The 24,783-nt window shown below is 51.6% G+C and overlaps 2 protein-coding genes across 2 annotated transcripts; both read right to left on the bottom strand.

The window, feature by feature from the left end:
• Positions 1–14,081: 14,081 nt before the first annotated feature.
• On the bottom strand, positions 14,082–18,952 carry LOC138350077 (putative uncharacterized protein FLJ46204). Its single transcript, XM_069300361.1, has 2 exons — positions 18,908–18,952; positions 14,082–14,450 (listed from the first exon to the last, which is right to left on the bottom strand). Exons 1-2 carry the CDS (start codon positions 18,950–18,952, stop codon positions 14,082–14,084), a joined length of 414 nt encoding a protein of 137 aa, XP_069156462.1.
• A 5,039-nt stretch (positions 18,953–23,991) lies between these two features.
• Positions 23,992–24,483, bottom strand: LOC138350076 (uncharacterized). The gene has a single exon (XM_069300360.1). The coding sequence runs from the start codon at positions 24,481–24,483 to the stop codon at positions 23,992–23,994; it is 492 nt and encodes a 163-aa protein (XP_069156461.1).
• Positions 24,484–24,783: the final 300 nt, after the last annotated feature.

Raw genomic sequence — 24,783 nt, 5'->3', positions numbered from 1 at the left:
GTACTCTACCACTTTATAACATAACTTCATAACTGTCAACAAACTTCACACACTATTATTTGTACTGTACTAGAAAGAGAATGGTGGCCCTCAGTTACTTAGACAATCATCCCAGATAACTGAAAATAAAGGAATTCGCAGCGTTTTACTCCGTAGATTATCATCAGGTCATGTAATGTGAAATAGAGTGGACGGGAAAGTCAATATATAAGGTGAGAGATGAGAGGATAGGTCAATAAGTTGAAGAATAGGAGTAAAGTAAGAATTATAGGATATGGTAGAAGTATGGGAATAAGCTCAAGTATTAAAGTATTCCTTGATTTTCACATGTATGAGTCGGGTTGTACTTTTCAGTCTCGTTAGTGTGACTTTCTCTTTCCATAATTCAGGTAATATAACCGGATATCTGGTAACATTTACACGTTTAACAAAATATAAGTACAAGAAAACAACAATTAGGAAGAAGACAAGTGAGGTGCGGGGCTCCCAGACACTGTCCGCCACAGTGAAGACAAGTGAGGTGCGGGGCTCCCAGACACTGTCCGCCACAGTGAAGACAAGTGAGGTGCGGGGCTCCCAGACACTGTCCGCCACAGTGAAGACAAGTGAGGTGCGGGGCTCCCAGACACTGTCCGCCACAGTGAAGACAAGTGAGGTGCGGGGCTCCCAGACACTGTCCGCCACAGTGAAGACAAGTGAGGTGCGGGGCTCCCAGACACTGTCCGCCACAGTGAAGACAAGTGAGGTGCGGGGCTCCCAGACACTGTCCGCCACAGTGAAGACAAGTGAGGTGCGGGGCTCCCAGACACTGTCCGCCACAGTGAAGACAAGTGAGGTGCGGGGCTCCCAGACACTGTCCGCCACAGTGAAGACAAGTGAGGTGCGGGGCTCCCAGACACTGTCCGCCACAGTGAAGACAAGTGAGGTGCGGGGCTCCCAGACACTGTCCGCCACAGTGAAGACAAGTGAGGTGCGGGGCTCCCAGACACTGTCCGCCACAGTGAAGACAAGTGAGGTGCGGGGCTCCCAGACACTGTCCGCCACAGTGAAGACAAGTGAGGTGCGGGGCTCCCAGACACTGTCCGCCACAGTGAAAGTCCTCGACTGATCTACAACACCAAACGTGAAACACAAAGGTGTATAATAGACCTATAATTGGTGTTTAAAAGCAACAAGTTTAGTAGTGTGCGTAGTCTACACCTAAAGTTTGCACCATGTAACCAAGTACTCCCAACCCAGCCTGCAAGTATGACAACCTGTCCCTACTGTGAATGGACTGTGCACACTGTACACAATGTACAGACAAAAGGCATAACAGTGAAAACCGATCATAAACCTAACCCCAGCCTCACCTAGGACAGAATAAGCAATCCTAGGCCTAACATACGCAATCTTAGGCCTGATTTAGTATAGGAACTATTCTAGGCTAACAAAGAGGTTCGGGTACTGCCCTCTACAAGATGAAAACAATACGAAACGTGAAGGGAGGTTAGGTTAGGTTAGGTTAGTTCAGTTTGTCAAAGCAACACAAGTAAAAACTAGTTTTCCGGTTTGTCCAACTCAATAGTTCAGATTTCTACGTGCTAATTTCGTTGTAGGTGGGAATATATACTATGATCCTCATCGGTACTATAAGTACTACCACAACAGGAGGATGACCTGATATATGGGAACTGATATACAGTAGAGACAAATGGAGTGAATTCTGGTAGTTATATCTGCAGGCAACGGTAGCGTGATAGGGAGAACATGCTACACACTGCCGGTAGAAGGCGTAGCCATGGAGACACAGGCTAGAGGCCTTCCACCTCCACACACACGACTGCAGCGTGCAGTGATGCAACAGGAGCAACAGGAGCAACAGGAGAGGTGTGCCAGAACCAGGACAATGGTACCGGGCTCCGGTGATGCCACTCTCCCCCTCAATAACCACTACTCACCAACCATCTTAATATATTATGAATATACAATATTAGTATCATATTTAGTAACCTTACCGGAGCAGCCAACTTTCGTGGTGATTATTACTTGTTAATGATACCCATCACGCTCCCCAGGACCCCATCTTGGCCTGCTGGGATCCCCCCCGGGCCTGCTGGGACCCCCCCCCCCGGGCCTGCTGGGACCCCCCCCCCGGGCCTGCTGGGACCCCCCCGGGCCTGCTGGGACCCCCCCCCGGGCCTGCTGGGACCCCCCGGGCCTGCTGGGACCGACCCCCCGGGCCTGTTGGGACCCCCCCCGGGCCTGTTGGGACCCCCCCGGGCCTGCTGGGACCCCCCCCCGGGCCTGCTGGGACCCCCCCCCGGGCCTGCTGGGACCCCCCCCGGGCCTGCTGGGACCCCCCCCCGGGCCTGCTGGGACCCCCCCCCGGGCCTGCTGGGACCGACCCCCCGGGCCTGTTGGGACCCCCCCCGGGCCAGTTGGGACCCCCCCGGGCCTGCTGGGACCCCCCCCCGGGCCTGCTGGGACCCCCCCCCGGGCCTGCTGGGACCCCCCCCGGGCCTGCTGGGACCCCCCCCGGGCCTGCTGGGACCCCCCCCGGGCCTGCTGGGACCCCCCCGGGCCTGTTGGGACCCCCCCCGGGCCTGTTGGGACCCCCCCCGGGCCTGTTGGGACCCCCCCCGGGCCTGTTGGGACCCCCCCCCGGGCCTGTTGGGACCCCCCCCGGGCCTGCTGGGACCCCCCCCCGGGCCTGCTGGGACCCCCCCCGGGCCTGCTGGGACCCCCTCCCGGGCCTGCTGGGACCCCCCTCCCGGGCCTGCTGGGACCTCCCTCCCCCGGGCCTGTTGGGACCCCCCCCCCGGGCCTGCAGGGACCCCCCCGGGCCTGTTGGGACCCCCCCCGGGCCTGCTGGGACCCCCCCGGGCCTGTTGGGACCCCCCCCGGGCCTGCTGGGACCCCCCCCGGGCCTGCTGGGACCCCCCCGGGCCTGTTGGGACCCCCCCCGGGCCTGCTGGGACCCCCCCCCGGGCCTGTTGGGACCCCCCCCGGGCCTGCTGGGACCCCCCCCCCGGGCCTGCTGGGACCCCCCCCCCCCGGGCCTGCTGGGACCCCCCCCCGGGCCTGCTGGGACCCCCCCCGGGCCTGCTGGGACCCCCCCCCCGGGGCCTGCTGGGACCCCCCGGGCCTGCTGGGACCGACCCCCCGGGCCTGCTAGGACCGACCCCCCGGGCCTGCTAGGACCCCCCCCCCGGGCCTGCTGGGACCCCCCCGGGCCTGCTGGGACCCCCCGGGCCTACTGGGACCCCTCGGGCCTACTGGGACCCCCCCGGGCTGTGTTCACACCTCAGTGTGGCAACACCCACTCATGGCTATAATATTCTCTTTGTTTGATCTGTATTCATTGTATTTCATTATATTTTTCACAATGACCAAGTCCACTGCAGCAACACCAGCTGATATATATATATATATATATATATATATATATATATATATATATATATATATATATATATATATATATATATATATGTCGTACCTAGTAGCCAGAACTCACTTCTCAGCCTACTATTCAAGGCCCGATTTGCCTAAAAAGCCAAGTTTTAATGAATTAATTGCATTTCGACTACCTAACCTACCTAACCTAACCTAACCTAACTTTTTCGGCTACCTAACCTAACCTAACCTATAAAGATAGGTTAGGTAGGGTTGGTAAGGTTCGGTCATATATCTACGTTATTTTTAACTCCAATAAAAAAATATTGACCTCATACATAATGAAATGGGTAGCTTTATCATTTCATAAGAAAAAAATTAGAGAAAATATATTAATTCAGGAAAACTTGGCTTATTAGGCAAATCGGGCCTTGCATAGTAGGCTGAGAAGTGCGTTCTGGCTACTAGGTACGACATATATATATATATATATATATATATATATATATATATATATATATATATATATATATATATATATATTATATATATATATATTTTATATCACTTGTATACAAAAGAGAAGAACCTGAGGTTAATATTGGAAGACTGACCTCACACAATCCTCAAAGATAACATGAAACATAATTAATATCAAATCAAATATTAATAACTTTCCGCCCACCAACTGCTGATACCAAATTTAATTCTAAACTCTACTTTTAGTCCATAATAAATATATTATCCACTCAAAGACTGGGCATTTCCACACAGATTAATTACGAAATATTGACAAGACATGATCAGTCACCTGTAAGAGGCAGAACACGACGCATAAGACAGGACGGAAGAGGTCAATAGTGTACAGGCACTGATAGAACCGGAGCTAGAGCTAAGACGGTAAAGTCATCCCCGGTAACTTAACATATGTACCTTTCCCTCTGTATACTTCCCAACATCATTTCTAGTAGAGTGGCGAAGTTTTATTGAACATTTTGATATACATTTAGCTAAGATAAAGTGTATGTGATGAGTGAGTGAGTGGCTATAGTTGGGAGCGGCCTCCAGCCCTACACTAGGGAACCTGGTCTAACATGTGAGTATGTTCAGGTGTGGAGGGCAGTATGTCCTCCAGTAACTGTCTCCACATACCTCCTGCTCCACACTACAGTGTACTCACACACTACTCCCTTATCTCTCTAGCTCTTCTCTTTTCTAAATGGTCACCATTCCTCTTGTTCTCTTCCCACCTGTGATAAGCTAGTCTGTCCTTGTCCACTGTGGTCTTCTCACATTATCTGGTATGTTGTGACTATGTCTCCACTGGTTCTATTTTTTAAGCACCATGAAGTTCAGTTCTCACTCCTGGACTTGTATCACAGTTCACGAGGATTCCAAGTTCTCGTCTCTTGGGGATGTTGTGAAGGTTTAACAGTGGAGTGTTGTGTTAGAGGGTGATGTTAGGACCCGTGGAGTGTTGTGTTAGAGGGTGATGTTAGGACCCGTGGAGTGTTGTGTTAGAGGGTGATGTTAGGACCCGTGGAGTGTTGTGTTAGAGGGTGATGTTAGGACCCGTGGAGTGTTGTGTTAGAGGGTGATGTTAGGACCCGTGGAGTGTTGTGTTAGAGGGTGATGTTAGGCCCCGTGGAGTGTTGTGTTAGAGGGTGATGATAGGACCCGTGGAGTGTTGTGTTAGAGGGTGATGTTAGGACCCGTGGAGTGCTGTGTTAGAGGGTGATGTTAGGCCCCGTGGAGTGTTGTGTTAGAGGGTGATGTTAGGCCCCGTGGAGTGTTGTGTTAGAGGGTGATGTTAGGACCCGTGGAGTGCTGTGTTAGAGGGTGATGTTAGGACCCGTGGAGTGTTGTGTTAGAGGGTGATGTTAGGACCCGTGGAGTGTTGTGTTAGAGGGTGATGTTAGGACCCGTGGAGTGCTGTGTTAGAGGGTGATGTTAGGACCCGTGGAGTGTTGTGTTAGAGGGTGATGTTAGGACCCGTGGAGTGTTGTGTTAGAGGGTGATGTTAGGCCCCGTGGAGTGCTGTGTTAGAAGGTGATGTTAGGACCCGTGGAGTGTTGTGTTAAAGGAGGTTGCTGTTAGGACCCGTGGAGTGTTGTGTTAGAAGGTGATGTTAGGACCCGTGGAGTGTTGTGTTAGAGGAGGTTGCTGTTAGGACCCGTGGAGTGTTGTGTTAGAAGGTGATGTTAGGACCCGTGGAGTGTTGTGTTAGAGGAGGTTGCTGTTAGGACCCGTGGAGTGTTGTGTTAGAAGGTGATGTTAGGACCCGTGGAGTGTTGTGTTAGAGGGTGATGTTAGGACCCGTGGAGTGTTGTGTTAGAAGGTGATGTTAGGCCCCGTGGAGTGTGGTGTTAGAAGGTGATGTTAGGCCCCGTGGAGTGCTGTGTTAGAAGGTGATGTTAGGCCCCGTGGAGTGTGGTGTTAGAAGGTGATGTTAGGCCCCGTGGAGTGCTGTGTTAGAAGGTGATGTTAGGCCCCGTGGAGTGTTGTGTTAGAGGGTGATGTTAGGCCCCGTGGAGTGCTGTGTTAGAAGGTGATGTTAGGCCCCGTGGAGTGCTGTGTTAGAAGGTGATGTTAGGCCCCGTGGAGTGTTGTGTTAGAGGGTGATGTTAGGCCCCGTGGAGTGCTGTGTTAGAAGGTGATGTTAGGCCCCGTGGAGTGTTGTGTTAGAAGGTGATGTTAGGCCCCGTGGAGTGTTGTGTTAGAAGGTGATGTTAGGCCCCGTGGAGTGTTGTGTTAGAGGAGGTTGCTGTTAGGCCCCGTGGAGTGCTGTGTTAGAGGGTGATGTTAGGACCAGTGGAGTGTTGTGTTAGAGGGTGATGTTAGGACCCGTGGAGTGTTGTGTTAGAGGGTGATGTTAGGCCCCGTGGAGTGTTGTGTTAGAGGAGGTTGCTGTTAGGCCCCGTGGAGTGCTGTGTTAGAGGGTGATGTTAGGACCCGTGGAGTGTTGTGTTAGAGGGTGATGTTAGGCCCCGTGGAGTGTTGTGTTAGAGGAGGTTGCTGTTAGGCCCCGTGGAGTGCTGTGTTAGAGGGTGATGTTAGGACCAGTGGAGTGTTGTGTTAGAGGGTGATGTTAGGACCCGTGGAGTGTTGTGTTAGAGGGTGATGTTAGGCCCCGTGGAGTGCTGTGTTAGAGGGTGATGTTAGGACCCGTGGAGTGTTGTGTTAGAGGGTGATGTTAGGCCCCGTGGAGTGTTGTGTTAGAGGAGGTTGCTGTTAGGCCCCGTGGAGTGCTGTGTTAGAGGGTGATGTTAGGACCCGTGGAGTGTTGTGTTAGAGGGTGATGTTAGGACCCGTGGAGTGTTGTGTTAGAGGTTGATGTTAGGACCCGTGGAGTGCTGTGTTAGAGGATGATGTTAGGACCCGTGGAGTGTTGTGTTAGAGGTTGATGTTAGGACCCGTGGAGTGCTGTGTTAGAGGAGGTTGCTGTTAGGCCCCGTGGAGTGCTGTGTTAGAAGGTGATGTTAGGACCCGTGGAGTGCTGTGTTAGAGGATGATGTTAGGACCCGTGGAGTGTTGTGTTAGAGGGTGATGTTAGGACCCGTGGAGTGTTGTGTTAGAGGGTGATGTTAGGACCCGTGGAGTGTTGTGTTAGAGGGTGATGTTAGGACCCGTGGAGTGTTGTGTTAGAGGTTGATGTTAGGACCCGTGGAGTGCTGTGTTAGAGGGTGATGTTAGGACCCGTGGAGTGCTGTGTTAGAAGGTGATGTTAGGCCCCGTGGAGTGTTGTGTTAGAGGATGATGTTAGGACCCGTGGAGTGTTGTGTTAGAGGGTGATGTTAGGACCCGTGGAGTGTTGTGTTAGAGGTTGATGTTAGGACCCGTGGAGTGCTGTGTTAGAGGTTGATGTTAGGACCCGTGGAGTGTTGTGTTAGAGGGTGATGTTAGGCCCCGTGGAGTGTTGTGTTAGAGGGTGATGTTAGGCCCCGTGGAGTGCTGTGTTAGAGGAGGTTGCTGTTAGGCCCCGTGGAGTGCTGTGTTAGAGGAGGTTGCTGTTAGGCCCCGTGGAGTGCTGTGTTAGAAGGTGATGTTTGGCCCCGTGGAGTGCTGTGTTAGAGGAGGTTGCTGTTAGGCCCCGTGGAGTGCTGTGTTAGAGGAGGTTGCTGTTAGGCCCCGTGGAGTGCTGTGTTAGAAGGTGATGTTAGGCCCCGTGGAGTGCTGTGTTAGAGGAGGTTGCTGTTAGGACCCGTGGAGTGTTGTGTTAGAGGGTAATGTTAGGACCCGTGGAGTGTTGTGTTAGAGGGTGATGTTAGGACCCGTGGAGTGTTGTGTTAGAAGGTGATGTTAGGACCCGTGGAGTGCTGTGTTAGAGGGTGATGTTAGGACCCGTGGAGTGTTGTGTTAGAGGGTGATGTTAGGACCCGTGGAGTGTTGTGTTAGAGGTTGATGTTAGGACCCGTGGAGTGCTGTGTTAGAGGATGATGTTAGGACCCGTGGAGTGTTGTGTTAGAGGTTGATGTTAGGACCCGTGGAGTGCTGTGTTAGAGGAGGTTGCTGTTAGGCCCCGTGGAGTGCTGTGTTAGAAGGTGATGTTAGGCCCCGTGGAGTGCTGTGTTAGAGGAGGTTGCTGTTAGGCCCCGTGGAGTGCTGTGTTAGAAGGTGATGTTAGGCCCCGTGGAGTGCTGTGTTAGGTGATGTTAGGACCCGTGGAGTGTTGTGTTAGAGGGTGATGTTAGGACCCGTGGAGTGCTGTGTTAGAAGGTGATGTTAGGACCCGTGGAGTGTTGTGTTAGAGGGTGATGTTAGGACCCGTGGAGTGCTGTGTTAGAAGGTGATGTTAGGCCCCGTGGAGTGTTGTGTTAGAGGGTGATGTTAGGCCCCGTGGAGTGTTGTGTTAGAAGGTGATGTTAGGACCCGTGGAGTGTTGTGTTAGAAGGTGATGTTAGGACCCGTGGAGTGTTGTGTTAGAGGGTGATGTTAGGACCCGTGGAGTGTTGTGTTAGAGGGTGATGTTAGGACCCGTGGAGCGTTGTGTTAGAGGGTGATGTTAGGCCCCGTGGATTGATGTGTTAGAAGGTGATGTTAGGACCCGTGGAGTGTTGTGTTAGAGGGTGATGTTAGGACCCGTGGAGTGTTGTGTTAGAGGTTGATGTTAGGACCCGTGGAGTGTTGTGTTAGAGGGTGATGTTAGGACCCGTTGAGTGCTGTGTTAGAGGGTGATATTAGGACCCGTGGAGTGTTGTGTTAGAGGGTGATGTTAGGACCCGTTGAGTGCTGTGTTAGAGGGTGATGTTAGGACCCGTGGAGTGTTGCAGAAGGTCATGGTGACCTTTGGTGGTGCTGGAGCTGTGCTGGCGTCGCTAAAAGTCAGTGGGAGGCGTGGTGCGCCATACACGCCTGTGTACGGTGCCAGCAGGGCAGGTGTATTACAGCAGGGTGCCACAGGTCGTGCCACGTCTGGCCTGACACCAACAATGCCAGAGGTGCCAGAGGTAGCTGTGGTTGACCACCAGCTTACACCACCACCACCACTCTCACCAGTGACACACACAGGTGGTGTCAGTGTGCCGCGAGGGGTGTCAGTGCCAAAGGTGGTGTCAGAGTGCCAGGTGTCGTCAGAACGCAGCACGTGGAGTCACTACAAAAGCTCCAAAGATCGTTACCTTGAGGTGTGTCTGGGATCCCATGTGGATATCTGGATAAACACAGACGTACCTAAGTTTAAGACAACTTCCTGGTGAATGAGGAGGGGGGGGGGGTGTTCCGGTGGACCGTGGAGGTGGTGGAGGGAAGACCCACAGGGAGACCCACAGGGAGACCCACAGGGATTGAAGAGTGAAGGGTCAACACTCCTGAATTAAAGGGGGTTCAAAGAGGAAGTACGGCGACAGAGGAAGCAGTCTGCCGTTGACCAATCATCATGGACAATGGCCGGGACCTGGCAAGGTGGCCCAAATAACGCAACAGTCTGCACACCTGCACACCATTGTCTCGTATTCTGAGTGGCGGCTGTCTCTTATATTTATACCACCACCATCATCATGGCTTCCTTACCCACCACCACCCATAACTATCTGCACCACTGTAACTCTACCCATAACTATCTGCACCACTGTAACTCTACCCATAACTATCTGCACCACTGTAACTCTACCCATAACTATCTGCACCACTGTAACTCTACCCATAACTATCTGGACCACTGTAACTCCACCATAACTATCTGGACCACTGTAACTCCACCATAACTATCTGGACCACTGTAACTCCACCATAACTATCTGGACCACTGTAACTCTTCCCATAACTATCTGGACCACTGTAACTCCACCATAACTATCTGGACCACTGTAACTCTTCCCATAACTACCTGCACCACTGTAACTCCACCCATAACTATCTGGACCACTGTAACTCTTCCCATAACTATCTGGACCACTGTAACTCCTCCCATAACTATCTGCACCACTGTAACTCTACCCATAACTATCTGGACCACTGTAACTCCACCATAACTATCTGCACCACTGTAACTCCACCATAACTATCTGGACCACTGTAACTCCACCATAACTATCTGCACCACTGTAACTCTACCCATAACTATCTGGACCACTGTAACTCCACCATAACTATCTGGACCACTGTAACTCCACCATAACTCTCTGCACCACTGTAACTCCACCCATAACTCTCTGCACCACTGTAACTCCACCATAACTCTCTGCACCACTGTAACTCTACCCATAACTATCTGGACCACTGTAACTCTACCCATAACTATCTGGACCACTGTAACTCCACCATAACTATCTGGACCACTGTAACTCCACCATAACTCTCTGCACCACTGTAACTCCACCATAACTCTCTGCACCACTGTAACTCTACCCATAACTATCTGGACCACTGTAACTCTACCCATAACTATCTGGACCACTGTAACTCCACCATAACTATCTGGACCACTGTAACTCCACCATAACTCTCTGGACCACTGTAACTCCACCATAACTCTCTGGACCACTGTAACTCCACCATAACTCTCTGGACCACTGTAACTCCACCATAACTCTCTGGACCACTGTAACTCCACCATAACTCTCTGGACCACTGTAACTCCACCATAACTCTCTGGACCACTGTAACTCCACCATAACTCCCTGGACCACTGTAACTCCACCATAACTACCTGGACCACTGTAACTCCACCATAACTACCTGGACCACTGTAACTCCACCATAACTACCTGGACCACTGTAACTCCACCATAACTCTCTGGACCACTGTAACTCCACCATAACTCCCTGGACCACTGTAACTCCACCATAACTACCTGGACCACTGTAACTCCACCATAACTATCTGGACTACTGTAACTCCACCATAACTACCTGGACCACTGTAACTCCACCATAACTATCTGGACCACTGTAACTCCACCATAACTCTCTGGACCACTGTAACTCCACCATAACTATCTGGACCACTGTAACTCCACCATAACTACCTGGACCACTGTAACTCCACCATAACTCTCTGGACCACTGTAACTCCCGCCTGGTGGTGGGCGGCAGTAGTAGGGATGGCGGAGTGTCGACCAATATAACAGTTCTGGGACCAGATTCACGAAAGCACTTACGCAAGCACTTACGAACCTGTACATCTTTTCTCAAGCTTTGGCGGCTTTATTTCCAATTATTAAACAGTTAATGAGTTCTGAAGCACCAGGAGGCTGTTTATAACAATGACAACAGTTAAATAGGAAGTTTTCATGGTTGTAAACTGTTTAATAAATGTAACCAAAGCCGTCAAAGATTGAGGAAAGATGTACACGTTCGTAAGTGCTTGCGTAAGTCCTTTCCCTGGACCATTACGCCGTCAGGGGCTACAGGTAAATTTTGCCAGTGTCGGGTATGGCCTTAAAGGTTTCTTATGGGGAAAATTCAGGACAAAAGTTACCGATTTAGAGTTAAAGGTTTCTTATGGAGGGAATTATAAAATATTACAGAGTTCAGATTTATAACAATATTTCAGAGTTCATATAATCATAGAAGTTTCTTAAAGAGTTTAAGACCAAAATTCGTCAAAAAAGATCATTTTCAGAGAATATGTTCATAGAAGTTTGTTAAGGAAAATAGACATCTTAGCAGTAAGTTTTAAGATTTTATATCCATTTATTGCTATTTCACCTGTAAATGACCGAAAATTATTCAGAGAACAGTTGAAGACCGAAATATGACAGAGACCATTTTAGACCAAAATTATTCAGAGTCCACTTAAAGACCGATAATTAGAGTCCAGCTGATGAACGAATTTCTTCAGAGTCCAGTAAAAACACAAAATGTGACAGAGACCAGTAAAAGACCAACATTTGTCAGCGACCACATTTGTGTGGAGTTTCCTTACTAATAACCCAATTTTTAGCCCAATTTTAAACGGTCATATTTCAGACGTAGTAAATTAAATCAAGTCGGTAAGGAAGTTCTAGCTCCCCTGCCCCGCCTTCTTTACCTCCGTCATATTTCAGACGCAGTACATTAGTTCCAAACAATTACCGAACTCTAGCTCTTATCCCCCCCCTTAACCGTCTCGTATCTTCATTAATACCTCAACAATTTCCATGAAATTTAAAACCGCTATATTTCAGAAGTAGTACAATACAATACTTTAGTTACCGAGCTCCAGCTCCGGTCCCCCACCTTAACCCCTTCTGGTATCTTCGTTAATACCTAATCAACTTCCTTGAAAATTAAAGCAGTCATATTTCAAACATTGTAAGGAAAGAAAACACAGTTGTCGAACTCTAGCTCCCGTTCTCCGCCTTAGATTCCTCTTGTAAATTCACTACTATCAGCCCAAGTTTCCTGACATTTAAACCTGTTCCATTTCTAACGTAGTAACATAAATTAAAAACAGTATTAAAGTTTCAGCTCTTGTGCTCCTCCTGAGTGTGCTCGTGTAAGTTAATTGTTGCCCACACAAATACCAAGACAATTTTAACCCCCCCCCACTACATTTCAGATTCGTGTTAAATAACTCAACAAGTAAATTACCGAACTCCAGCTCTTGTCCTAGTTCATCAAACTTAACTAGTTCAGATGAAGACGCTCTCCAGTGTCTCACATTATCAAAGTAAACACATCCTGTCCTTCAACACCCTTTGTTTACTCACCTGTGTAAATAATCATTCACACTGTAATAATAATAATAATAATAATCACACGCAGTCATATCACACCTTACCTTTTCCCACCCTTATCTCCCCACACCCTTATCTTCCCCTCCCCCCACACACCCCTACTCCCAGCATCTCGCCCCCCTTCCCTTCCCTTCCTCCCCCTCTTATCTTCTCCTCCCTCTCCCCCTACTCCCCCATCATCTTGTCCATTTCCCAACTTATTCAAACCTTCAATAATCTTACTGTACGTGTATATTCTCTCCATATTCTTCATGTTCTTCATGTTCTACCAATGTTCACAGCATGTTCTCTGTATTTATGTATTCCCTCCATCTTCTCTCTACAACTGTTTATACTCATTATTCGTGTTTTATACACATTCAAATGACATTTTTCACCTGTTTCTCCATTTATGTCTATGTTCTTTGTCATGTTCTCAGAATGTTCTTCACAAGATCAGTGTTCATTCTCTTACATGTCCTGCGTTCTTAGTCATGTTCCCCGTGTGTTCACCGCATTTTCTTACATGTTCTGCGTTCTTTGTCATGTTCCCCGTGTGTTCACTGTGTTCACCACATTCTCTTACATGTTCTTTAAAATCTAATGTAAAACTGTTTTCTTCCATTCAGTACAGATTTACAAGGACAAACTTTTCTTGTTGTTTTTAACTAAAATATTCGTCAACCACAAAATAGTCACCATCATTTCTTAACTAAAATATTGGTCAATCAACTGCAACTAGCCATGTTTATCTTTCTTGTCGTTTCTTAACTAACATATTACTTCTCTCAACTAAAAATATTCACTTTTCACCATATTTTCTTATCTTTTTTACCTAAAATTATTCGTCAAGTCACTAAAAATAGTCAAATATTACTTCTTTCAGCACCTTCGAGGCGAACAATATGGCTCACTTAACTTTAAACAATAAGCAAGTACATCATCTTTACATCCTTTCTTAATTAAAATAACTTTTCCCCTTAACTAAAAATAGTCAAATATAACTTCTTGGGAAAAGAAAAAATAGTCACTAACGCACTCAAGTACATCAGAGAGACTCTCAAAGACGTCAAAATACTACTCATGTCCTCAAAAGTTATTGTCAGAGCCATCAGAAGTTAATCTCAGTCATCAAAGTTGTTCTGTAACTCCTTCGTTCAACAAAGTCTGAACATCACGGCATAACTCTACATAAACTAACTTACCTGTACTAGCCTACCGTAATGTAACTTGGTGTGGGCGGGGTGTGGGGGCGGGGTGTGGGGGCGGGGTGTGGGGGCGGGGTGTGGGGGCGGGGTGTGGGGGCGGGGTGTGGGGGCGGGGTGTGGGGGCGGGGTGCGGGGGCGGGGTGCGGGGGCGGGGTGCGGGGGCGGGGTGTGGGGGCGGGGTGCGGGGGCGGGGTGTGGGGGCGGGGTGTGGGGGCGGGGTGTGGGGGCGGGGTGTGGGGGCGGGGTGTGGGGGCGGGGTGTGGGGGTGGGGTGCGGGGGCGGGGTGTGGGGGCGGGGTGTACATTGGTGTAGGCGGGAGGGGAGGGGATGAGCACTATGGTAATGTGTGGGCCTGACGCTACACTGTGGGCGTGTGAGCGGCGGTGTGGGCGGCGGTGTGAGCGGCGGTGTGAGCGGCGGTGTGGGCGGCGGTGTGGGCGGCGGTGTGAGCGGCGGTGTGAGCGGCGGTGTGGGCGGCGGTGTGGGCGGCGGTGTGAGCGGCGGTGTGAGCGGCGGTGTGGGCGGCGGTGTGAGCGGCGGTGTGGGCGGCGGTGTGAGCGGCGGTGTGGGCGGCGGTGTGAGCGGCGGTGTGGGCGGCGGTGTGAGCGGCGGTGTGAGCGGCGGTGTGGGCGGCGGTGTGAGCGGCGGTGTGGGCGGCGGTGTGAGCGGCGGTGTGGGCGGCGGTGTGAGCGGCGGTGTGAGCGGCGGTGTGGGCGGGACTATAAGACTGGCCGCCACACCAATACGCCCTTAATGGACCACTTCACAAGGTGTACACACTACACCACACACACTACACCACACACACTACACTCTACACCACACACACTACACCACACACACTACACCCTACACCACACACACTACACCACACACACTACACACTACACCACACACACTACACCCTACACACTACACCACACACACTACACCACACACACTACACACTACACCACACACACTACACCACACACACTACACCACACACACTACACCCTACACCACACACACTACACCACACACACTACACACTACACCACACACACTACACCACACACACTACACCACACACACTACACCACACACACTACACCACACACACTACACCACACACACTACACCACACACACTACACCACACACACTACACCACACACACTACACCACACACACTACACCACACACACTACACCACACACACTACACCACACACACTACACCACACACACTACACCACACACACTACACCACACACACTACACCACACACACTACACCACACACACTACACCACACACACTTGGCTACAGGGACCACAACCAAACCTTTTAAACCAATTACCTGGATAAATATCTCCCAATTTGTTCAGTACCTTAAAGGTTCCTCTTTCTCAACATCCCCCCTACCCCCCCCCCCCCCCCCACCTCCCCCCACTAAGTTATGTCTCAGGAAATTCCATTGAGGTCAGGGCCACCGCTGAACAACCTGCCTACGTAGAGTTTGTTCACAATGAACAGCAAGAACAATCCTCCATACTAGGGGTTGTTAGTGACACAGTTCACTGGGTATATTGCACACGTCCTACCATCTCTCTCACTGCAGTGTGATGTGGGCGATATGACACAGGTCTGTAACTAGCAGCGTCGCTCATGAGACCTCTCCTAGCGCTGACTTCCAGGTGTGTAGAGTGTTGTCCAGGTGTGTCAGTAGTTAAGGTGCCGGGGTGGTGGTGTGTGGTAGAGGGTAGAGCTATACACACTCGTCTACCTTCACACGCCACCACCCTCCAGTATTACATAGCACCGCTACTCTCAACACTACCTGATGCCTCTCTTCACCCGGTAGTAAATAGCTACCTGGCACAGTTTCTAGGGACGGCATCCTGGGAATGGTCGGTAGTGGCCAGAGTACACACACATACACACCTGTTGATTGACGGTTGAGAGGCGGGACCAAAGAGCCAGAGCTCAACCCCCGCAAACACAATTAGGTGAGTACACACTACCAGGCCCCATGGCTATGAGGACTTGGTAGCCTGGTGGATAGCGCGCAGGACTCTTAATTCTGTGGCGCGGGTTCGATTCCCGCACCAGACAGAAACAAATGGACAAAGTTTCTTTCACCCTGAATGCCCTTGTTACCTAGCAGTAAATAGGTACCTGGGAGTTAGTCAGCTGTCACGGGCTGCTTCCTGGTGTGTGTGTGTGTGTGTGTGTGCGTGTGCGTGTGCGTGTGCGTGTGTGTGTGTGTGTGTGTGTGTGTGTGTGTGTGTGGAGAGAAAACAAAAATTAGTAAAACAGTTGATTGACAGTTGAGAGGCAGGCCGAAAGAGCAAAGCTCAACCCCTGCAAACACAACTAGGTGAATATAACTAGGTGAATACACATACACACACACACACACACACACACACACACACACACACACACGAGAAAACACGAGCAAATGTAAAGTTATGGAAATGGGACTAGGAGATAGGAGACCAAAGGGACAGTACACAATGAAGGGGAACAGCCTACCTGTGACGACGCGCGAAAGAGTCCTGGGTGTGGACGTAACATCTAATCTATCTCCTGAAGCACATATAAATAGGATAACGACAGCAGCGTACTCAACACTGGCAAAAGTTAGAACATCATTCAGAAACCTAAGTAAGGAGGCATTTAGGGCGCTTTACACTGCCTACGTGAGGCCAGTCTTAAGAGTATGCCGCCTCATCATGGAGTCCCCATCTGAAGAAGCATATAAGGAAACTGGAAAAGGTTCAGAGGTTTGCAACGAGATTCGTCCCAGAGCTACGAGGGATGGGGTATGAGGAGCGCCTGAGGGAACTGTGCCTTACGACACTAGAAAGAAGAAGGGAGAGGGGGGACATGATAGGAACGTATAAAATACTCAGGGGGATTGACAGTGTGGACATAGACGAAATGTTCACACGGAATAGTAACAGAACGAGGGGACATGGATGGAAGCTGGAAACTCAGATGAGTCACATAGATGTTAGGAAGTTTAGGAAGTTAGAAGAAGCGTGAGAGTAGTGGGAAAATGGAATGAAATTAAGGAACAGGTTGAGGAAGCCAAATACTATTCATAATTTTAAAACCAGGTATGATAGGGAAATAGGACCACAGTCATTGCTGTAAATATCCGATGGCTGGAAAGGCGGGATCCAAGTCAATGCTCGATCCTGCAGACACAATTAGGTGAGTACACACACACACAGCGTGCGTGCGTGTATGAGCGTGTATAAGTGTGTGTGTGCCAGTAAAGTAATGAGCCACACTACAGGGGTCACTACGGTGTTTAGGAATGCAGTGGAACTTTAAGTACAAAGGTCAATAAAATATCGACATATATTGACCTTATAAACAAGAGACCATCGTGTAGCGCACGACCTCGTCAGTCCTCAGTGACGGTGGTACGGGGGTCACCCCCCCCCCAGTTGACCCCAGCACCGTCACCCCCAGTTGACCCCAGCACCGTCACCCCCAGTTGACCCCAGCACCGTCACCCCCAGTTGACCCCAGCACCGTCACCCCCAGTTGACCCCAGCACCGTCACCCCCAGTTGACCCCAGCACCGTCACCCCCAGTTGACCCCAGCACCGTCACCCCCAGTTGACCCCAGCACCGTCACCCCCAGTTGACCCCAGCACCGTCACCCCCAGTTGACCCCAGCACCGTCACCCCCAGTTGACCCCAGCACCGTCACCCCCAGTTGACCCCAGCACCGTCACCCCCAGTTGACCCCAGCACCGTCACCCCCAGTTGACCCCAGCACCCTGAGGTAGGAAGCGGGGTTTAAACTATGCTTAAGCGAGGAGACACTAACGCCCACACCCACGTGGGCTGAGAGTGAGGCAGCCCAGGTGTAGGTGGGCAGTGGTGCCCCTCCAGGTGGGCAGTGGTGACCCTCCAGGTGGGCAGTGGTGACCCTCCAGGTGGGCAGTGGTGACCCTCCAGGTGGGCAGTGGTGACCCTCCAGGTGGGCAGTGGTGACCCTCCAGGTGGGCAGTGGTGACCCTCCAGGTGGGCAGTGGTGACCCTCCAGGTGGGCAGTGGTGCCCCTCCAGGTGGGCAGTGGTGCCCCTCCAGGTGGGCAGTGGTGCCCCTCCAGGTGGGCAGTGGTGCCCCTCCAGGTGGGCAGTGGTGCCCCTCCAGGTGGGCAGTGGTGACCCTCCAGGTGGGCAGTGGTGACCCTCCAGGTGGGCAGTGGTGACCCTCCAGGTGGGCAGTGGTGACCCTCCAGGTGGGCAGTGGTGACCCTCCAGGTGGGCAGTGGTGACCCTCCAGGTGGGCAGTGGGGACCCTCCAGGTGGGCAGTGGTGACCCTCCAGGTGGGCAGTGGTGCCCCTCCAGGTGGGCAGTGGTGCCCCTCCAGGTGGGCAGTGGTGCCCCTCCAGGTGGGCAGTGGTGCCCCTCCAGGTGGGCAGTGGTGACCCTCCAGGTGGGCAGTGGTGACCCTCCAGGTGGGCAGTGGTGACCCTCCAGGTGGGCAGTGGTGACCCTCCAGGTGGGCAGTGGTGACCCTCCAGGTGGGCAGTGGTGACCCTCCAGGTGGGCAGTGGTGACCCTCCAGGTGGGCAGTGGTGACCCTCCAGGTGGGCAGCGGTGGGTGACCTCACCTCCACCCACCACCAGGCTTGCCAACCAACACGCCCACACCTGCCACCCACCACCAGGCTTGCCAACCAACACGCCCACACCTCCACCCACCACCAGGCTTGCCAACCAACACGCCCACACCTCCACCCACCACCAGGCTTGCCAACCAACACGCCCACACCTGCCACCCACCACCAGGCTTGCCAACCAACACGCCCACACCTGCCACCCACCACCAGGCTTGCCAACCAACACGCCCACACCTCCACCCACCACCAGGCTTGCCAACCAACACGCCCACACCTCCACCCACCACCAGGCTTGCCAACCAACACGCCCACACCTGCCACCCACCACCAGGCTTGCCAACCAACACGCCCACACCTGCCACCCACCACCAGGCTTGCCAACCAACACGCCCACACCTGCCACCACACAAGATGTTTGTTATGGTGTGACGTCACGCATCAGAGGGCCAACTCCCCAGCATTGCATCAACGTCTTCAGAAGCTTCTGTCACATCTAAGAACATACAGAAGATGGTTTGATACGAGACATTATCAGATGTAACAATGTAATTACCACGGTATCAGAGTTTCCTTCAAGAACATGTACTGAAGAAGGCATTCTTGGTTGGTGACGTCACCAAGATGGCGGCGGCATCAATGGTGACGTCAGCACTAATGACATCAGCATTAGCTGGTGATGTCAGCGGCCCAGCGCCTCTCACCCTGTTGACGCTCACCACCACACACAAGGTCACTGACAACACTAGAGCTAAGGTAACACGGGGAGGGGGGGGGAGGGGGGGAGGGGGGGAGGAGGAGGGGAGGGGGGGGAGGGGGGGAGGAGGAGGGGAGGAGGAGGGGAGGAGGAGGGGAGGAGGAGGGGAGGAGGAGGGGAGGAGGAGGAGAGGGGGAGGAGAGGGGGAGGGAGAGGGGGGAGGGAGAGGGGGGAGGGAGAGGGGGGAGGGAGAGGGGGGAGGGAGAGGGGGGGGGAAGGGGGGCCTATACCACACAGTAACCTTTGCTACATTACTCAATAATCTCCCAGGTTTAATACTCTTCACTGAACTACGATCAATCTGGAGTGGACAGGAGAGTTAAAGGCTCCACTCTCCTCCCACGTGAACAACAACTCCCACGTGAACAACAACTCCCACGTAAACAACAACTCCCACGTGAACAACAACTCCCACGTGAACAACAACTCCCACGTAAACAACAACTCCCACGTAAACAACAACTCCCACGTAAACAACAACTCCCACGTGAACAACAACTCCCACGTGAACAACAACTCCCACGTAAACAACAACTCCCACGTAAACAACAACTCCCACGTAAACAACAACTCCCACGTAAACAACAACTCCCACGTGAACAACAACTCCCACGTGAACAACAACTCCCACGTGAACAACAACTCCCACGTAAACAACAACTCCCACGTAAACAACTCTTGTAATAATGGTGAGTTACAAGTAGTTGTTTACCACACACGATAAAACACCACCATATTGCTCAGCACCAGTCACTGAGCAGTATAGACACAGTGACCAAGATGGTCACACAGTGACCAAGATGGTCACACAGTGACCAAGATGGTCACACAGTGACCAAGATGGTCACACAGTGGCCAAGATGGTCACACAGTGACCAAGATGGTCACACAGTGGCCAAGATGGTCACACAGTGACCAAGATGGTCACACAGTGACCAAGATGGTCACACAGTGACCAAGATGGTCACACAGTGACCAAGATGGTCACACAGTGACCAAGATGGTCACACAGTGACCAAGATGGTCACACAGTGGCCAAGATGGTCACACAGTGGCCAAGATGTTCACACAGTGGCCAAGATGGTCACACAGTGACCAAGATGGTCACACAGTGACCAAGATGGTCACACAGTGACCAAGATGGTCACACAGTGACCAAGATGGTCACAAGTGACTAAGATGGTCACACAGTGACCAAGATGGTCACACAGTGACCAAGATGGTCACACAGTGGCCAAGATGGTCACACAGTGGCCAAGATGTTCACACAGTGACCAAGATGGTCACACAGTGACCAAGATGGTCACACAGTGACCAAGATGGTCACACAGTGACCAAGATGGTCACACAGTGACCAAGATGGTCACAAGTGACTAAGATGGTCACACAGTGACCAAGATGGTCACACAGTGACCAAGATGGTCACACAGTGGCCAAGATGGTCACACAGTGGCCAAGATGTTCACACAGTGACCAAGATGGTCACACAGTGACCAAGATGGTCACACAGTGACCAAGATGTTCACACAGTGACCAAGATGTTCACACAGTGACCAAGATGGTCACACAGTGACCAAGATGGTCACACAGTGACCAAGATGTTCACACAGTGACCAAGATGGTCACACAGTGACCAAGATGGTCATAAGTGATATTGTTGACCGTACAGTTTTGGCGGGATAATTCCATCTCGGGCCAACATTCCTGGAATAATTCAACTTCTCCGTTAGTTTTTATGCGACTTTAATTAAATTTTTGGACCATGCACAAATCAACAAGCGTTACAAGATCATTGAAGATATTTTGAAAACTATTTTATTCCAATTTTTGTTATTATAGGAACAAAATACCAGATTCATTATTTTTGTATTATTAGGAGACATAAATTTATAATTCCAATTTAAACAGATTTGGAAGTGAGTATATTGGAGGGAGGGAAGTGGACGTAGTGCCTGGACGGTGTATAACACTACCAAACACTTCAGGCACCTGTAGCTCAGTAACACACTACACTGTGTGTGACCACACATCTCTCACCTTCTCCAAGACACACGGCACTGTCCTAGCACATGCTCCTGTTTACCCTTATAATCACTTCCATCACCTTCTGAGGTTCAATGTACGATAACACCGCACTCTATGTACGATCACACATCTCTAACCCTCTACAGAGTACAGATACAACTATATTATAATCAATATAAGCTGATGTATTGTTTCTCACATACTGCAAGATACTTTACGATTGTATTTCATTAATGTTGTGGGAAACAGTGTGTTGCTGTGGTCAATACTGATGATGTCTGTGTGGTGTTACATGGTGGTGTAGCAACCTCTCTCTCCTCAAGGGCCGCCATCCTCGTACACAATATCTGTTGTGCACGTCTAAACCATTACTTAGTTACCTACTCCCTATCCCTGGTTGACTCAGGGTAAAACACTGCACTATGCTCAAGCAGGTGAAATATGGAATTCGAAAAGTTTTTGATTATCACCTATAATTTTACATTAAAGAAAACCTACACTTTAGGGCATAAGGCAGACAATTATTTTACATTTTTTTATATTTTATACAACCGATTTATAATAAATCGGGTCAGGCGGGGCAGGATAGAGGGTACAGGTCAGGCGGGGCAGGATAGAGGGTACAGGTCAGGCGGGGCAGGATAGAGGGTACAGGTCAGGCGGGGCAGGATAGAGGGTACAGGCCAGACGGGGGCAGGATAGAGGGTACAGGTCAGGCGGGGCAGGATAGAGGGTACAGGCCAGGCGGGGCAGGATAGAGGGTACAGGCCAGGCGGGGCAGGATAGAGGGTACAGGCCAGACGGGGGCAGGATAGAGGGTACAGGTCAGGCGGGGCAGGATAGAGGGTACAGGCCAGGCGGGGCAGGATAGAGGGTACAGGCCAGACGGGGGCAGGATAGAGGGTACAGGCCAGGCGAGGGCAGGATAGAGGATACAGGCCAGACGGGACAGGATAGAGGGTACAGGCCAGGCGGGGCAGGATAGAGGGTACAGGTCAGGCGGGGCAGGATAGAGGGTACAGGCCAGGCGAGGGCAGGATAGAGGATACAGGCCAGACGGGACAGGATAGAGGGTACAGGCCAGGCGGGGCAGGATAGAGGGTACAGGTCAGGCGGGGCAGGATAGAGGGTACAGGCCAGGCGAGGGCAGGATAGAGGATACAGGCCAGACGGGGCAGGATAGAGGGTACAGGTCAGGCGGGGCAGGATAGAGGGTACAGGCCAGACGGGGCAGGATAGAGGGTACAGGTCAGGCGGGGCAGGATAGAGGGTACAGGCCAGACGGGGGCAGGATAGAGGGTACAGGCCAGACGGGGGCAGGATAGAGGGTACAGGCCAGGCGGGGCAGGATAGAGGGTACAGGCCAGACGGGGGCAGGATAGAGGGTACAGGCCAGGCGGGGGCAGGATAGAGGATACAGGCCAGGCGGGGCAGGATAGAGGATACAGGCCAGACGGGGCAGGATAGAGGGTACAGGCCAGGCGGGGCAGGATAGAGGGTACAGGCCAGGCGGGGCAGGATAGAGGGTACAGGCCAGGCGGGGCAGGATAGAGGGTACAGGCCAGGCGGGGCAGGATGCGTCAGTTACAGGTTCAGTTAACTCCGGCGCCTGGGGATGCTGGCGGGAGAGGGAGGGAAGACCCTAGTGGGAAGGGTTGTGCTGCCGTGCCGTTATGCTTACATTACGAGTACCCGGCGGTGCCCGGGGTAGCCTCTCCTTCCCCCCCCCCCCCACACACACACAGTTCCAGCCCGCTCTTCTTTCCCCTTCTCACCATATCCACCTTACCCTCCCCCCCCCTCCCCTCCAATCGTCCTCCTCTACTTCTCCATCTCCCCAAAAAGTTATTATTAAAAAGCACAACAACCACTATAATGGGTCTGTCGGATAATATATTAGGAAGCAGTAACTCTAGGCACCATACTCAATATATCACACTTGACTATTACAACGTATGGGGGTCTCTATATAGGCTAATATTTCTTAAAGCATTTAACTTAGGCCGACCCCGCCCAGCCTATGTCCGTCCCGCACCCCAGACCATTAACCCCACAAAGTTAGGTGAGGCAAGCCCAAGCGTGTGGCCTCTTATCCTTGGTCACACGAACTAACATACATTCTCTTTCATACATATAGATTCTTAAGACAGTAGTGAGTGTGTGGTGGGGGGGGTGTACTCACCTAGTTGTGCTTGCGGGGGTTGAGCTCTGGCTCTTTGGTCCCGCCTCTCAACTGTCAATAAACTCGTGTACAGATTCCTGAGCCTACTGGGCTCTATCATATCTACACTTGAAACTGTGTATGGAGTCAGCCTCCACCACATCACTGCCTAATGCATTCCATCTGTTAACCACTCTGACACTGAAAAAGTTCTTTCTAATATCTCTGTGGCTCATTTGGGCAATCAGTTTCCACCTGTGTCCCCTTGTGCGTGTGCCCCTTGTGTTAAATAGCCTGTCTTTATCAGTTCCTTTGAGAATGTTATATGTGGTGATCATGTCCCACCTAACGCTTCTGTCATCCAGCGACGAGAGGTTCAATTCCCGTAGTCTCTCCTCGTAGCTCATACCTCTCAGCTCGGGTACTAGTCTGGTGGCAAACCTTTGAACCTTTTCCAGTTTAGTCTTATCCTTGACTAGATATGGACTCCATGCTGGGGCTGCATACTCCAGGATTGGTCTGACATATGTGGTTTACAAAGTTCTGAATGATTCCTTACACAAGTTTCTGAATGCCGTTCGTATGTTGGCCAGCCTGGCATATGCCGCTGATGTTATCCTCTTGATATGGGCTTCAAGGGACTGGTCTGGCCTGATATAAATTCCCATCAAGTGTGTGTTTGGTTATGTGATATCAACTACACCACGGTGAAGAACACGGCCAGGGTGGTGGAGAACACGGCCAGGGTGGTGGAGAACACGGCCAGGGTGGTGGAGAACACGGCCAGGGTGGTGGAGAACACGGCCAGGGTGGTGGAGAACACGGCCAGGGTGGTGGAGAACACGGCCAGGGTGGTGGAGAACACGGCCAGGGTGGTGGAGAACACGGCCACGGTGGTGGAGAACACGGCCAGGGTGGTGGAGAACACGGCCAGGGTGGTGGAGAACACGGCCAGGGTGGTGGAGAACACGGCCACGGTGGTGGAGAACACGGCCAGGGTGGTGGTGAACACGGCCACGGTGGTGGAGAACACGGCCAGGGTGGTGGAGAACACGGCCAGGGTGGTGGAGAACACGGCCAGGGTGGTGGAGAACACGGCCAGGGTGGTGGAGAACACGGCCAGGGTGGTGGAGAACACGGCCAGGGTGGTGGAGAACACGGCCAGGGTGGTGGAGAACACGGCCACCATTAACTAGACAACACGGACGGGTTGCGGAAAATGGCACAATTGATCATGTTGCAGTTGAACATTGTGGGAGTTACAGCTGCACACATTAACAATGTTTACAAGAGTCCTTGTGAGAGCCTCAGGACACGCAGCCTGGCCTACATTGTCTTCCTCACCTTGGTATTCCTGTTGCAACTTTGGTTAACAAAAATAAATGAAGTGTGTGGTATTACCTGTTAGAAGAGAGCTCTCCCCTCTCTAATGTCTCACACTCTGCTACACTGTCTCTGTATTACCTGTTAGAAGGGAGCTCTCCCCTCT

Source organism: Procambarus clarkii, chromosome 43 (assembly GCF_040958095.1).
Source record: "Procambarus clarkii isolate CNS0578487 chromosome 43, FALCON_Pclarkii_2.0, whole genome shotgun sequence".
Lineage (NCBI taxonomy): Eukaryota > Metazoa > Arthropoda > Malacostraca > Decapoda > Cambaridae > Procambarus > Procambarus clarkii.
This window is presented reverse-complemented; position numbering and strand designations above follow the sequence as displayed.

What these genes read in the sequence shown, in the direction of transcription:
- LOC138350077 (XM_069300361.1), bottom strand. Translation starts at nt 18,952, where the DNA reads ATGCCTTCTTCAGTACATGTTCTTGAAGGAAACTCTGATACCGTG. An exon ending in AAGGAAACTCTGATACCGTG is followed by an intron (nt 14,451 to 18,907) that starts GTAATTACATTG and finishes TGTGGCGGCCAG; the next exon opens with TCTTATAGTCCCGCCCACAC.
- LOC138350076 (XM_069300360.1), bottom strand. Translation starts at nt 24,483, where the DNA reads ATGGTGGCCGTGTTCTCCACCACCCTGGCCGTGTTCTCCACCACCCTG.